We start from the raw sequence: 17,062 nt of genomic DNA, 5'->3' as shown, positions 1-17,062 counted from the left end.
ATTTTACATTCACATTTAAAAATTTACAATTCTTATAGCTCTTAAAACAGGTATAAGCAGTCTCAATTACTCTTGTATTAAAACTTTTTAAAAAAAGAATCAATACATAAAATTTCATGAACACAAGTATCAAACATAATTCTCAATTCTGAATAAACTTTACATCAAATTGCTTTTTAAGATTTTTTCATTTTATAATGAAAAATACATTTCTAAAGAGCAAATAAACTTCCACATGTTTTAAAAGACAACAGAGCTTCACTACTGTATAAACTTCAGTGAACTTCTCCAAGATTCTTATCTTTTAGTTAGGTACTAATTAGAAAAACTTGAGCTCTAACCTATTTAAAATAACCTTGGAGGGCGCCTGGATGGCTCAGTGGGTCAAGCCGCTGCCTTCGGCTCAGGTCATGATCTCAGGGTCCTGGGATCGAGTCCCACACTGGGCTCTCTGCTCAGCGGGGAGCTTGCTTCCCTCTCTCTCTCTGCCTGCCTATCCGTCTACTTGTGATCTCTCTCTGTCAAATAAATAAATTTAAAAATCTTAAAAATAAAATAAAATACCCTTGGAGCTCTTTGAACAAATGGCTGATTCTAGGTCTGGGGCAGGGAAAATACAGATAAGCCAAGAGCACCAGATAGTGCCAGAAAGTAAAGTAATGTTTAAAAAAAATAATAATAAGATACAAGAGCCAAAGAATAAAATAAATACCCACGAATCCATACTGATAAAAATAAATGACTATATAATTAAATAAATGAGGGAAGAATTTCAAGTAATTTAAGTAGCTATACTTCCTAGCAGGTAGAGCTTAATTCTTCTCCCCTCCAGTACAGACTGGACTTAATTAACCTGCTTCAAAGAGCAGAATATGGAAAGAGTAAAAGATAATAATTTCAAGTAGAGGAACCTGGAAGACGTTGCCTTAACCAACTGGTGGAGTTTAACATCATCAACAATAAGTCAGTAAGTCGTGTTGATGTCACCTGCCCCCTGGTGTGACACGGGAAGAACACTTCACTTCTGTGGTATTCTTCTCCCCAAGTCTATCACCCCAGTGTAATCAAGAGAAAATACCAGACAAACCCATTCAGGAACATCCTACAAATACCTGGTTAATACTTGTCAGAAGTTCTAAGGTCATGAAAAATAAGCAAAGTCTGAGAGATTATCACAAGTTGGAGGAAGGAAGGAGGTTTGATGACTGAATGCAATGTGGTATCCGTGACTGGACTGACCAGAGAAAGGATGTTAGTGGAAAAGCTGGTGAAATCCAAATAAACTTTATAGTTCAGTTAACAGTATTATACCAGGGTTAATTTCTTAGTCTTGGTAAATGTATCACTGTTACATTAACATTAGGGAAGTTGGATGAAGGGTATACAGAAACTGTAGTATCTTTGCAACTTTTCTACAAACCTAATATTACTCAAAAAAGCATTTTAAAAAAATGCCCTCAATACATATCTTGGATATTTAGAGGTTCTAGGTAGGAAAGGATTTCAGGTACATACATACTAGGAATGTTCCTATGTGGAAATGCTCTTATGTCATCTCAACTCTAGACCTGAGATGACTCCCACAGGCTAATCATGAATGCTACCACCAAGCTCTGCCCCATCACCTCTCTATTTTCATGATGAAAATATAAAAAAATAAAATCTACTAATGCTCCCAAATTGGGAAAGAAGCCAACTGAGGAGGAAGGTGGGTGACCTCAGAAAAACTCAGAAGTAAACACCCTTACTTACTAATGCAGGAGCTCAGCAAAGAGGGCTGCTAGGGCTTACTATATTTCTAAGGTCTCCATGCTAATTTGGGAAATGAGAAGCAGCCCATAGGAGTGAGATAAAATTGGGATTTGGGACAGAAAATATCATGGGATCTCAGAAGAAAAAAACAGAGACCAGGTTCCCCTATCAAGACTGATGCCTCAGTCTCAGTAAGTAGTTTTTGCAAGTAGAAGTGAATCATGTCATGTATGGGTCAGGTGATCAAGAGGTGGTGGGTATGTTTTTACCTTCTCTTCACTCAACTGCTGGCTGGATGCAGAGGACTTCGAAGCCCTACAGGATGGCTGAGCCAAAAAATGAAAGGAGTCTGAGTCCCCCAGCCACCACATGAAAGGCTACCTGCTCACCAGAAAAACCTACATCTGCCTGTATCAAGCAGTTGTGAAGACATCTGAAAGATGTAGTTTAAAAAACTGCAAAATAAAACCCCAACGTCTTAGTCAGGTTAAATTCAAAGGGAATTAATACCTTATACTAAAGAAACACCAGAATTTCAGCAATTACCTATTTATTTATTAAATCCAAGTTAAACTAAATATAATACTATTTAGAGAATGTATACTATACCATCCCACTTTGATAAAATTATTCCTGTGCAAGTTTCTGCTCACTCTATCTGTATATATGCACAGAAAGGTCTCTAGAATAATGTTCATAAAATGTATTCCAAATATCTGGAGTGTCTGTATGCACACACACGTACACAGGGGATGTGTTGCCTTCCCAGTACTTTTCTACACTGCTAAAATTTTTAACAATGATGATATAACCTCATAATAACTCCATAAGTACGATTATGTTCACTACCCTAATGAGAAAAGCACAGTTAATATACAGTAAAACCGGTTTCTGAATTCAAGCATTCTTGTTGCAGAGACCGTAGTATCAATGCCTACATTACACTGCCTCTGTAAGTATATGTCACATTTATTTATTAATTTAGCAATTTCTACATCCAGTATGGGGCTTGAACTCATGACTCCAAGATCAAGAGTTGCATACTCTACCAAGCCAGCCAGCCAGGTGTCCCAAGTACATATATATATATTTTTAAAAATACGGGCAGCCTATGTTACCTGTAAAAAGAAATATACTACACTTATTTTTTTTTCCAATTTATTTATTTTCAGAAAAACAGTATTCATTATTTTTTCACCACACCCAGTGCTCCATGCAAGCTGTGCCCTCTATAATTACACTTATTTTTTAAAAAGGGGGTGGGGGCTATATTAGTAGAGCACCTGGAAGGAGTAGCTTATGTCACGTGCTAGTGGCAAACATGACGAGTCAAATGGTAGCCACAAACTCTCTATGCTGGATATTAAAGAGGCTTATTGTTTATCAAGCATCTCTCAGGTCAGTGTATCCGAAGCAAAACTGCTTAAGTAAAATTTAGGAATCTGGCAAGTAATGTTTATTTGAAAACCTGGGAAGAGTGACATAGTAACAGTCACTCCTCTTCATTATCAGTACGTCTCAGAAAAAACACCACCTTGGGGTAAAAAGTATGCATTGGCTTAACGTCAGCAGAACATCTCTCAGAAAACGTTTATATCAGAAATTCAGAGAAATTTGTGTGTATAGTTTAACACAAAATGGGCTTTGAAACAACTTGCCAAAGAGCCATTTGTTTTAAACTAGGAAGAAGTGCTGAATATTTAGTGGAAGGTATGCTAAACTGACATCTGCTACAACTTCAATGTCATTTTAAATATCATATTCATTAATGACTGAGATTAATGTCTTTGTAGATTAATCCTGCTCAGTGAGTCTGAATATGCTATTCTTATTCACATGAATGTTCAAGATACTGGTTGCAGCAACATATGGCATCTCATACACTGAAAATCTTAGGAAAGCACAATTTTAAAGTGCAGGAATCTGTTACCAAGGAAAGGGGGGTGGGGTAGAGGGAATGAAACACACACTTTCTCATGCAGTATGAGATACAACATTCAAGTATCAGGTTCCAGATATAACATTCCAGTATCTTTTTAAAAACAAAGACACTTTCCTCAATAACATCCTGAGATGTCAAATTTCTCAAGGAAATCTTCCACCCAAAAGTCACCCTTTGAATTAAATCTATGAATGCCCTGCTTCTTTCAACAAGAACAATCAACTGTGTTTGCCTTTCCAGAACAACCAGCTGGTTAACCAAATACAGAGAGAAACCAAACTTCCCCAGTCACCAGATGTCTTAATTTGGAACAGTTAGTAACAACGTGGAATAATCCAAAATTTTGAGCTGGTACTCTATGTTTACTACTTCTTTTTCTAATTCTGAATAGACGCTTTTAAAAATTAAGCAAACGTGTTCTTCGAAAACTGCAAATCTACACTGACATGAAAAAATAAAGAGAACTAAAAATGGTAAACATGAGGGTAAATTTAAGAATTTTAAAGATTAAAAATTTTGAGGTGCTTGGGTGGCTCAGTTGGTTAAGTATCTGACTCTTGATTTCCACTCAGGTGATGACCTCAGGGTTGTGAAACTGAGCCCGGAGTTGGGCTCTATGTTCAGAGCAGAGTCTCCCTGAGATTCTCCCTCCCTTTCCCTCTGTCCCTCCCCTCACTCATCCACACATTTGTGTACTCTCTCTCTCTCAAATAAATAAATAATCTTTTAAAATTTTCTTTAAAAACAGTTGATTTTCTAAAGCAAAAAATAGTAACAACATATTAGAGTGCTATTAAAAGTCAAATATTTGACAGCACTAGTAGGAGGATGGGAAGAAAGAAATGGAAACATATCCAGCAAGGCTCTTACAACATAATTAGGTGTCATATTATTTTAAGGTAGACTTTACACAAGTTAAAGAAGTATACTGTAAACCCTAGAGCAACAACTAAAGGACAAAAGTGGTAAAATTAAAAAACCAATAGCAGAGATGTAATGTAATAATAAAAACATGTAATAATAATAACAATGTAATAATAAAAACATCCAAATGTAATAATAAAATGTAATAATAAAAACAATCCAAAAGAAGGTAAGAGAGAAGAAAAAAGGAACAACAAAAACAAAAAAAACCAAAGAACTGAAGAAAATAGAAAATCTATAAACAACTAGCAAGATGGTAGATTTAAATCCAACCATATCAATAATTACATTAAATATAAATGATCTGAACATCTCGATTGAAAGGCAGAGATTCTCAGGTTTGTAGAGGGCAGAGGAGAAGCAAGACCCAATTGTATGTGTCTAAAGGAAACCTATTTTAGCAAAACTATGGAAAAGAGCCCTGATATCCATCAACAGATAAATGGATAAAGAAGATGTGGTGTACATACTACAGACACACACACAATGGAATACTACTTCGCCATCAGAAAAATGAAATCTTGCCATTTGCAATGACATGGATGGAACTAGAGGGTATTACATTAAATGAAATAAATCGATCAGAGAAATTCAATTATCATATGATCTCACTCATATGTTGAATTTAAGAAACAAAACAGAGGACCACAGGGGAAGAGAGGAAAACAAAATAAAACAAAATTAAATCAGAGAGGGAGACAAACCATAAAAGACTCTCAAGCATAGCAAACAAACTGAGGGTTGCTGGAGGCGAGGGGAATGGGGAGACAGAGTTACTGGGTGATGGACATTAAGGAGGGCACAAGATGTAATGAGCACTGGGTGGTATACAAGACTGATGAATCACCGATCTCTACCTCCAAAACCAATAATATATATTAATTAACTGAATTTAAACTAAAAAATAATAATGAAAAATTAATAAAAGAAATCTATTTTAAATATAAAGTAGGTTAAAAGTAAATGGATAGAAAAGTATATATAATGCAAACACTAACAAAAGGAAACCTGAAGTAGCTTATTAATACCAGACAGAGGAGAAGTCAGAAAAGAAATTCACTCAAGATTGACCATAGACCTAAATCTGAGAACAAAGAATTACAAAATTCCTGGGAAAAAAAATAGGGAACCAAGGACTCCTAAGTTAGATGAAGATTTCTTAGAATACAAAAAGCATGTACCAGGGGCACCTGGCTGGCTCAGTCAGAAGAGCATGTGACTCTTGATCTCAGGGTCACGAGTTCAAGTCCCAAAGGGACTGGAGAGATACTGAAATAAATAAAAAACTTAAAAACAAAAACAAAAACAAAAAACATATACCAGAAAAGAAAAATGTGAGTTAATTAAAATTTAACTTTTCTGCTTTTTGAAGAAGAGTGATATGAGTTTGGGGCACCTGGGTGGCTCAGTGGGTTAAAGCCTCTGCCTTCAGCTCAGGTCATGGTCCCCATGATCGAGCCCCGAGTTGGGCTCTCTGCTCAGCGGGGAGCCTGCTTCCTCCTTTCTCTCTCTGCCGGCCTCTCTGCCTACTTGAGATCTCTGTCTGTTAAATAAATAAATAAATACATAAAATCTTAAAAAAAAAAAAAAAAAGTGTATAAGGGACAGTTCATATGAGAATTTCACAGAAGGTTAGATAGCCGGCTGAAAGGTGTTAAGTATCATATTATTTTAAAGTACTTGTGAATGTGAGTGCCCTGACAGGATGGATACAAGATGATCAAAGAGGATTCCAGAACAAGCTCTTCTGTAGTCTTACTGAAGCAGCAGTAAAAGGTATAGCTGTAAGGTATGGGGATCGGGGGGTGGCACCTTCAGGCTGCTAGATCTAATTTTTGGTTGTAGTAACTTAGAGGTCAGTGATAGCCCCCATGCTTTTGGGCAAGTACTCTGAGGATATTCCCTTCCTTTCCCTACAAAGAGGAAAAGGGTAGCTGATAATTTGGGTGTCCCGGGGCAGATGAATCGATTTATTAAGCTTTCCTGCAGGGTCTTGAAGACCAAACCATCTTGGTTATCCCAAACAACATGCTATATGTGGAATACAGGGGCTGAACCATGAAAGAGAAATTTGGGATCCAAGTACAATAACCAGCCAGCCCAAAAAAAACCCATTAAGTAACATTTGGTTTTAGGGTTTGGAAAGTTCAAAATGCCTTGAAGCTTATCAGGATCTAGGTGTAGTCCCTGTGCTGAGAGTAAATGTCCTAAATAGGGGCGCCTGGGTGGCTCAGTCATTAAGTGTCTGCCTTTGGCTCAGGTCATGATCCCAGGGTCCTGGGATCAGGCCCTGCACTGGGATCCTTGCTCGCAGAAAGCCTGCCTCTCCCTCTACTACTACTCCCTGCTTGTGCTCTCTCTTGCTATCTCTCAAATAAATAAATAAAATTATAATAAATAAAAAAATATAAATGAATGAATGAATGCATGTCCTAAATATTGAACTTTGGTTTGGATAAATAGCAGTTTTTCTTTGGAGACCCTATGCCCCTTAACAGCTAAGATTTTAACAGGTAAACACTCTTTTTGTGAGAAGCCTTGGAAGGGCAAGCAAAGAAGCAAATCAGCCACATATTGCAGTAACAGAGCCTCCAGACAATTTTATGTCATTTAGGTCAGCCTTTAAAACTTGTAAGAAGCCTCTCAGTAAAGCCCTGAGGTACAACTGTTTGGGTATATTATTGTCCTTCCCAGGTAAAGGCAAAAAGATACAAAGGATATTAAGAAAATCCACTCTATTAGTCAGCCAGAGTAAAATAATTGCTTTCAGTTGGCACAGAAACCAATAGCATGTGGGGATTAAGGATGACTAGATAATAGCAAGAAATTAAGTTGTTATTTATTACTCTAGATCTTAGACAAATTTATTCTCAGTCATTAGATTTTTTATGGACAAAATAGGGTATTAGAAGGACTAGTGCAAGAGATAATGAGTCCTTGAGCCTTATAGTCCTCTATAAGTCTTATGTCCTGTAGCGTTTATTTATAGGGTGCTGTTTTTTGTTTTGTTGTTTTTTTTTTCCCCCTTGGGGGAGTTTTTTGAGGGGTCAGTCTAGATCTTAATGGGAGGGCCACTATGAATTCTGTCTACATCTGTTGAGGATCTTGCCCGGAGTTGAGGTTACTAGGTTTAATAGTGGAAATGAATCCAAAGTTTAGACATCCTTGGTTTATAGAGTACAAGTAAAGACAAAGGGGATTGAATTTTCCTAAGTGTTGGATTCAAACTCAAGGGTTAGTTCCCTTTTTGGGACCCCTGGGAGGCTCAGTCAGTTAAGCATCTGCTTTTGGCTCAGGTCATGATCCCAGGGTCCTGGGATCAAGCCCTGCTTTGGGCTTCCCACTCAGTGGGGAGCCTGCTTCTCCCTTTCCCTCTGCCTACTGCTCCCCCTATTTGTGCTGTCAAATAAATAAACAAAATAAAATTTAAAAATCCTCTTTAAAAAAAAAAAAGGGTTATAAATAAACTGAGGGTTGCTGGGAGGTGGGGGGGGCAGGGATAGGGTGGCTGGGTTATGGACATTGGGGAGGGTATGTGCTATGGTGAGTGCTGTCAAATGTATAAGCCTGATGATTCACAGACCTGTACCCCTGGGGCAAATATATTATATGTTAATAAAATAAAATAATATTTTTTAAAAAGGGTTATTTCCCTTTTGACGAAAAAAAAGGCAACATTAGATTTCTCCAGGAAATTTTATTTGAAGAAATATATGGGAACTAAATAAATTATATGTTAATAAAATAAAATAAAATTAAAAATAAATATAAAAATATATAAAAATTAAAACATATATAAAAATAAAAAAATTTAAAAAATAAAAAAATAAAAAAAATTTTTAAAAGGTCATTTCCTTTTTTGACAGAAAAAATGGCAACATTAGATTTCTCCAGGAAATTTTGTTCTAAGAAATATATGGGAACTAAATCATTGAGGACAAATGAGTAGCTCACTTGCAAAGGTCTGACAAAAATATATGGGCTGAGAAATGGGCATATGTTGTGGTTTTTTGAAGACCCACACCCACCCCACATATGTATTACTTGTGTATTACTTAGATGAACATATGTATTACTCAGATGAAGAGACTCTTTACCTGTAGGGCGGTTGAGCACTGATAGTGTAGCTCCTACATCAATTCCTAGCAATCCATTTCTAATAGCCAGGAGTTTTGCAATCATGATATAGTCCAGTAAGATGGATTTGGAGTTTCCATCTGTTAAAGGTAAATATTCAAAATCTTAGTTATCTTTTTTCTGGCGTCATGTTTCTATGGTGCAGGCTAACAGATTATCCAAACTGACAAAGTCAGGGGTGCACACTGTCTCCCATTTTATATGGGTTCTTTTGACCAACAGGGGTAAGTCTCTGTTTAGGCCATTCGAACATGGAATTATAAGCTGCCTGAGCGGCAGGGGCCTCAGTGGCGGGTGGCTCAGTGAAGCAGCCAATTTGGATTCTGCTCAAGTCATGATTTCAGGGTCATGAGATCAAGCCCCAGGTCAGGCTCCTGCTCCAAGCTATGTCTGCTTAAGATTCTGTCTCTCCCTCTCCCTCTCCCTCCTCCTTCTTGCATGTGGGTAGGCATTCTCTCTCCCCCTCCTATAATAAATAAATAAATCTTTTAAAAAAATAAATAAAAGCCACCCGAGTGGATTCAGCATCTATGGAAAGTCCAGAATTTTTTAAAAATGACTTGGAGTCTGTTTTATTAGTCATAGACAGATTTAGTAGGCTTTTGAATGTATGCTTGAATTTTGTTCTGGTTTAAGGTTTAAGGAAGTCCCTAGGGATGGCTTCATGTAGCCTTTGACCATACCACAAACTTGATCATATAAAAGGACAGTGATTGGTTTAATTTAAATCTTATAAATTGTTGGAGGACCTGGGTGGCTCAGTAGGTTAAGCATATGCCTCTGGCTCAGGTCATGATCCCGGAGTTGTGGGATCGAGGCCTGCCTTGGGCTCCCTGTTCAGTGGGGAGTCTGCTTTTCCCCCTCTCTGTCTGCCTGCCACTCCCCCTGTTTGTGTTCTCTGCCAAAGAAGTACATTTTTAAAATCTTAAAAAAAAAAAGCACCCCCCCAGCCTAGAACTTGAGATTTCCCCAAACTGCAGTTTGTTTGTTTGTTTGTTGTTGCTATTTAAGATTTTATTTATTTATTTGACAGAGAGAGAGGGATCACAGGTAGGCAGAGAGAGAGGGGGATCCCCACTCTCTTGTGGCGTTTGATCCCAGGACCCTGAGATCATGACTTGAGCCGAAGGCAGAGGCTTAACCCACTGAGCCACCCAGAGGCCCCCCCAAACAGCAGATCTATTGTTGAGCATGACCTTCTCTGATAAGCAGGTAGGCTAACTGATAAGAGATGGAAGAGCAGGGCGCCTCGGTGGCTCAGGGGGTTAAGCCGTTGCCTTCGGCTCAGGTCATGATCTCAGGGTCCTGGGATCGAGTCCCGCATCGGGCTCTCTGCTCAGCAGGGAGCCTGCTTCCCTCTCTCTCTCTCTCTCTGCCTGCCTCTCCATCTACTTGTGATTTCTCTCTGTCAAATAAATAAAATCTTTAAAAAAAAAAAAAAGGGATGGAAGACAAGGTTGTTAAGTTAGAGTTACAATACTGAATTCCTCTGCAAATGCATGGAGATTCCCATTTACCTTGAGAAAATTCTAAACTATAGTCCTAACTTTGGCCTTTGTGAATGGGATGTAGGAAATCTGGGGTAGTTTAGAAGGATCCTCCGGTTTAATTTTGAAAGGGAAGGTTTTAATGGGATCAGTGGATGGGGTTTCAATAATAGGAAAGAAAGAAGTTCAGAGAGAGGTGAAATGTTAAGAGAGGTAAAGGGGAATATAGGGAGGTGGAGTAGTAGGGTTAGGGAAGACCTTGGTTATCCCAAGGAAGAGGTCCCTGGTGTTTTTTGTATGTTAGTTATTTATTTTCTTCAGTCAATTTAAAAACAGTATTTTGTAAAGAGGCAATTTTAGAATCCTAAACACATTTAGAAGCTTCCAGACACCAGTTAAAATACCTATCCCATTTGGATTGTTCAATAGTACAGCCACGGTCTTCTAACTTAGAGAAAAATAAGTATGGGGAAATCAAAGTTTCCACATAATCGTCACTGGACTTCTAGGTTATCCTTAGTAAGACTGGTTTACTTAGTCAAACGTGTGTGAGGAAGGACTGTAATTTTAAAAGATTTTATTTATCTGAGAGAGAGAGAACATGCATGGGGCGTGCAGAGGGAGAAGCAGACTCCCTGCCAAGGGGGAAGCCTGATGCAGGGCCCAGTCCCAGGACCCTGAGATCATGACCTAAGCCCAAGGCAGGTGCTCAACCAACTGAACCAACCAGGAGTCCCAGGACTGTAATTTTTTTTAACATAAAACCAGCCAGTGTTCCTGAAGGGGGAGGGCCACCCTTAGAAAATTCTGATGACCGGGATCCCATTATCGGAAATAACAGTACATACCAGAAGGACAATCTGTCCTTATCCAGATCCCAAATAAAGTCAGAGAGCTCCACCAAAGGAGGGAACTCAAGACCTAAGAGGAAATTTGCCAAACTGAAAAATTACCTTAATTGCAGAAGCAAAGAGTGCAAAGGGCTCAAGTGCAGGAAACTCACTTATTTCTGGACGTTGGTATTCCTTGGTGGTCACCTCCTTCAGATCCCACTTTTGATACCATGTAATGTCTATCTAAGAGAAAAGAGATAAACCAAGACAACCTCGAGTTACCAAAAATCAAGTTTATTGAGCAATAGTTGATGAATTGCAGCTTGGGATAGGCCAACTGCAGCGAGCTATAGGAGAGTCTGCTGAAGGTTCAGCTTGGTTTGCTTTTATGGGCAAGGAGCACAAAAGGAGAAAGTCCAGCTAGGAGCCAAGCAGCAAGCATGAAGATGAGAGAGATTCTTGGTGGATGCTTGTCAGTCAGAAGATAAAGTTCAATCCTCTATAAATCAAGCATTTATGAGAAATCAGTCCCAGTCTTTAAGTTTCATTTTTCTGAGGGCACATGTATGAGGTTCTCCACTTCATATCCTTTGGTTCCATTTTATATTAAAATCTTTCCACTGTTTTATCCATCTCAAGCCTGAAGGACATGTGGGGATGCCAGAAGCTGGCATATATCCAGAAGCTGGATATACAGCAGATATTTGGATACATTAGTCTACAGCTCAGGGGGAACGTATACAATTGGCTCATCAGATTATAGGTAGCAGGCAGTAGTTAAAAACTAGGAAAGTGGATAAACCTACTGAAGGGAAATTATACAGAATGATATAAAACAGCAAGTCAAAAATGGAACACTAGAATAATACCACTGTTCAAAAAATGGGCAGAATAAGAATGAACCATAAGGGAGACAAAGGAAAAAAAGAACTAGAAGAATTTCAGAAAAGTGGCCAGACAACAGGTTATGTTAAATGATCATTAATATATACATTTTTGTATCACATGTATTGCTTCATTTAACCCTACCAGTGACCCTAAAAGATAATCTTTTTATTACTGCTTTTTAGATCAGGCAACAGAAGCTTACAGAAGTAGGTCTTGCATGGTAGTTAAAAGAATGGATATATGCTCAGGTTCAAATTCTGGTGTCACTAGCTATGTCTTTCAGCTTCCTATTTTTCAAACAGGGGTAACAGTTGCAACATCAGAGGGTTGTTAAAAGAAGTAATTTAATTACTACATGGTAAGTGCTCAAAATGATGCCTGGTACAAAAGAACAGTAAGTGCCACAACAGAGAATTTCGAAGAAATGCAATGGTATCAAATGATAAATCTGTAGAATAAACTATTAGGTATAAATTCTGTTATCTATCTATATACGTGTGTGTATATATATGTATGTATATATATGTGTATATATGTATATATGTGTGTCTATGTATACATATATGTATACAGCACATACATATACATATATATACATATATACACAATCACTCATATACACACACTCATAATCACATATATATACATAATCACTCATATACACACACATACACAGAGTGATTATGTATATATACGTATACATGCATATGCACATACCCATGCTCTTAATCATGGTAACTGAGATTTAAAATGTATACACGCAAGGGCACGCACACACAAGGTGGGAAGGAGGGGAGACAGACTAGATATATCTAAAGTGAATTCACAGTATGAACTAGTCCTCAAAAAAGTCACCAAACAGAAAGATGCAAAAACAAAACAAAACAAAACCCCAAACCACCAGAAAAATGCTTTAACATAATAATTCTTTAAATTTCCACTGTTAACCAGTGTTACCCCGACACTGGATATCTTGCAATCACGTCAACGTATCTCACACAATCAGGCAATATTTTATAAGAATTTATAAATTGATACTTAAAGATACTTTCCTTTACATTCTAAAGTAGATTCACTGTTCAATACTCCAAATTGGGTAATGTCCAAAAGGGATCTGTTGAAATTGAAATCAACATGGCAAAACCCTTGAACATAAATATTTATAGCTTTATACTTGTGTAAAGATACAGTAGAACAGACGAGTTCTCTTAACTACTTTGTGCCATTATCATGGGCAGATCAGAATCTAGTTAAATTCTAAATTCATTTCCTCTCTTCTGAACACAGTAAAAGATCCTGATAATAGAGAGATAACCAACAAAAGGAATAATTCTTGAACCATCCTGCAAAAGCCGGATATTAAGAGAAAAAAAAATTCACACTTACTTTATAGATCTGACGTGAAGGATAAAAAGGATTGAAATAATGTACTGTCGACTGTAAGTTTACTAAACACATGAAAATGTTTAGTTTAGGCTTACGCTATCAAACTCTTTCAATACTTGCCTTCAATGCCCTTGGAATTAACTACTACTGCCATCTAGCAAAAGGTCGAAAAATCAGAGAATGGAATAAAAAAAATCATTCAGGGCTTACCTACAAAGTCTAAACAGACAGATGCTTTAACTGATTAGTAATTATTGAAATTTTTGCTGCTAACCATGATAACCAAAATTGAATTTCTCTTACTTGTTCTTTCCTCTCTTCCCCATGCAACATAAATTATCATCTCTATGTGAACTCCTAGATTTTACCATCAAACCTGATCTCTCTTCAAAATTTCAACCTCATATTTCTAATGTCTGCTAGACCACTATCCCTGAACATGCTACCAAAACTTCAAATTCAATATACCCAAAATATAACACAAGTACCTGTATTCTTCATCTACATAATCTTCTTAGTCATCTGGGCTCAACATCTCAGAATCATCTTTGATTAAAGAAAGTCAAAGGACAAGATGCAACTAGCCAATAAACCCTACCTTGAAAATCATCCCACACATTTATCTCATCACTGTCCGCCCCACCATTATCCTCCTCCAGCAGTCCATTACCTCTCATCTGCCAACTGCAATGGTTTCCTGTATGGCCCTGACACAGAACAGGGCAGGAAATACTTGATTTAACATCTAATTCCTGGAAAAAGATGGGAAGAATAGGACAAATTCTTACTTCATATAAAAAGTTTTGATCTTAGAAATCAATTTCATGTAAAAAGTACTGACATTCAGTGTGACATGAAGTGGAAAATAAAAGCAGATCAGTGATTTCACAAACATTTAAGGACATAAAACTACTTAATTTAAAAAAAAATTTTTTTTTAAAGATTTTATTTATTTATTTGTCAGAGAGAGCGAGAGTGAGCACAGGCAGACAGAGTGGCAGGCAGAGACAGAGAGAGAAGCAGGCTCCCCGCCGAGCAAGGAGCCTGATGCGGGACTCGATCCCAGGACGCTGGGATCATGACCAAATTTACCCTCATGTTTACCATTTTTAGTTCTCTTTATTTTTTCATGTCAGTGTAGATTTCCAGTACTACTGTGGGTGAATAACTTTCTTAACATTTCTTATTCTATGTTCTGCTGGTGGTGATTCTTCTCAGCTTTTGTCTGTTTTTCCTTTTACCCTCTTTTCTGAAAGGTATTTTTTGTGGGTACAGAGCTTTGTATTGACAAGTTTTCCTTTCCTTTGAATGATTTAAAAATGTCACTCTTGGTCCACTGACTTACACAGTTTTTCTAATTAGCAGTCACTTCCAATTTCCTCCTTCCCCCAGCCATTGGCAGTCGTTAATCTTTTTGATCTTTAATAGGTTTGCCTCTTCTAGACATTTCATGAATGGAATCATACAATATGTGCTCTTTTGTGTGTGGCTTCTTTCTCTTAGTGTAATATTTTAAAGGTTTATCCATGTTGTAGCATTTAACAGTACTTAATTCTTTTTCATGGCAGAATAGTGTTCCATTGCATGGATATACCATATATTGCCTATCCATTCATCTACTGATGAACATTTAGGCTGTTTATATGTTTTTACTATTATAAATAATGTTACTATGAACATTCCTATACATATGTTTAAATTTATGAAAAACCGCCAACCTGTTTTTCAAAGAGAGGCTGATTGAATTTCAAGGCAGCTGCCCAACCAACTGAGCCACCCAAGTGTCCCTTTTTTAAAGATTTTTATTTATTTATTTGACAGAGAGCGATCACAAGTAGGCAGAGAGGCAGGCAGAGAGAGAGAGGAAGGGAAGTAGGCTCCCCGCTGAGCAGAGAGCCCGATGCGGGGCTTGATCCCAGGACCCCGGGATCATGACCTGAGCCGAAGGCAGAGGCTTAACCCACTGAACCACCCAGGCACCCCAACTACTTAATTTTTTATAAAGCATCATACACGTTCTCTTGTTTGTGCATGGGCTGCAGTGTTCAAACATGTGAATCACACACTATATTTTATAGCAACCCCAGACACAGCAATGTTTTCATGGGTGAAGTATTTTCCCCACAATAAAACTGTAAAAAAGATTGCTAATCTTTTCAAGAATCCTATATTGTCTTCTTGAGTTATCTAGATCCTACCCATGCTTCAAGATCAAGATCAAACTCTACCAGTACTATAAAATTATTCTTAACCTGGCCTAAAGCAAGTTTTTACTTAGTCCGAATGCCAAAATATATTGTTATTTATATAGCAGTAATCATATACTAAATATATTGAAGCGTTATTTTTGAGTTATATTTCACATATTCACATATTTATATTTGTTTCTCTCTACTATTGAGTATACATTTCTTAAAAGACAAGAGCCATGTTTTCCAATTCTCTTAATATCAATCCTCTACCAGCCTGAGGCTACCTCTACCTCACAAAATCCTCCTTCCCAGAGAGAAGTATAAAAACACAAACACACACAGAACACACTCCAAAGAGGAAAACAAAGAGGCAAAGATAAGGAACTACACAAAATGTAAAACAATGACAAGGATAGGACACACACACACACACACATACACACCCAAAGCCATAGACACAGCCATCCCTTTTCTGGAAAAGCAAAGAAATAAAAAAAAGAAAAAGTAAATAAATAAAATCTTAACCCCCGCCAAAAAGGAATTTCACCGTTCTGTAAATTGTAGCAGAGCTAGTGGTTAAGAGCACAGATTTTTAAACCAAATTGCCTGAATCGAATAATGGCTGCAATTACTAGCTCTGTGATCTTGGGCTGTTTACATGTAACCATTCTGTGCTTCAGTTATCCCATCTATGAAACGGGATAATTACAAGGACTTCATAGCTGTTATAAGAGTTAAATGAGTAAATATTTGTGAAGTGCTTGAAACAGTGCCTGACAAATACTATTAAATAAATTCCTTGTTTATAGCAGCAATGTCTGCAATAGCCAAACTATGGAAAGAACCTAGATGTCCATCAACAGATGAATGGATAAAGATGTGGTCTATATATATATAATGGAATACATATGCAGCCATCGAAGAAATGAAATCTTGCCATTTGCAATGATGTGGATGGAACTAGAGGATATTATGCTGAGCAAAATAAGTAAATCAGAGAAAGACAATTATCATATGATCTCCCTGATATGAGGAATTTGAGAGGCACAGTGGGGGATTTGGGAGGTAGGGAGGAAAAAAAATTAAACAAGATGGGCTCAGGAGGGAGACAAACCATAAGACACTCTTAATCTCACAAACTGAGGGTTGGGGAGGTGGGGGAGGGAGAGGGTGGTTGGGTTATGGACCTTGGGGAGGGTGTGTGCTATGGTGAGGGCTATGAAGTGTGTAATACTGACGATTCACAAACCTGTACCCCTGAGGCAAATAATACATTATATATTAATAAAAATAATAATAAAACAATTTTAAAAATAAATTCCTTTCTTTATTGAGGCACTGAGGCACTGCGTGCTGCAGTTGGTTAAGCTTCAGACTCAGGATCTGGAGATTGAGCCCTGCCTCTGAGCTCTGTGCTCAACGGCAGAATCTGCTTGAGATTCCCTCTGCCTCTGTGCCTCCTGCTCATGCTTGTACATGCTCCCTCACTCTAAGTAAATCTTAAAAATCAATTTCTTTCTC

At 37.6% G+C, this 17,062-nt stretch overlaps 1 protein-coding gene across 4 annotated transcripts in view; it reads right to left on the bottom strand.

Annotated features, from left to right (window-relative positions):
- The window catches only part of WDR89 (WD repeat domain 89), a 35,679-nt gene that overhangs the window by 13,501 nt on the left and 5,116 nt on the right, over positions 1-17,062 (bottom strand). The window contains exons 1-2 of one of the 4 annotated variants that reach the window (XM_044230718.1): positions 11,246-11,285; positions 8,716-8,835 (exon numbers count right to left, since the gene is read on the bottom strand). Coding sequence is in view for 2 of the 4 variants with exons in the window: in XM_044230715.1 (XP_044086650.1) it covers positions 11,246-11,307 (62 nt within the window). In the remaining 2 variants the exon portion in view is untranslated. Of the gene's footprint in view, positions 1-8,715; positions 8,836-11,195; positions 11,319-17,062 lie in introns of those variants that run through there. The other 3 variants (XM_044230715.1, XM_044230716.1, XM_044230717.1) reach the window with 3 other exon arrangements.

Source organism: Neovison vison, chromosome 13 (genome assembly GCF_020171115.1).
Source record: "Neovison vison isolate M4711 chromosome 13, ASM_NN_V1, whole genome shotgun sequence".
Lineage (NCBI taxonomy): Eukaryota > Metazoa > Chordata > Mammalia > Carnivora > Mustelidae > Neogale > Neogale vison.
This window is presented reverse-complemented; position numbering and strand designations above follow the sequence as displayed.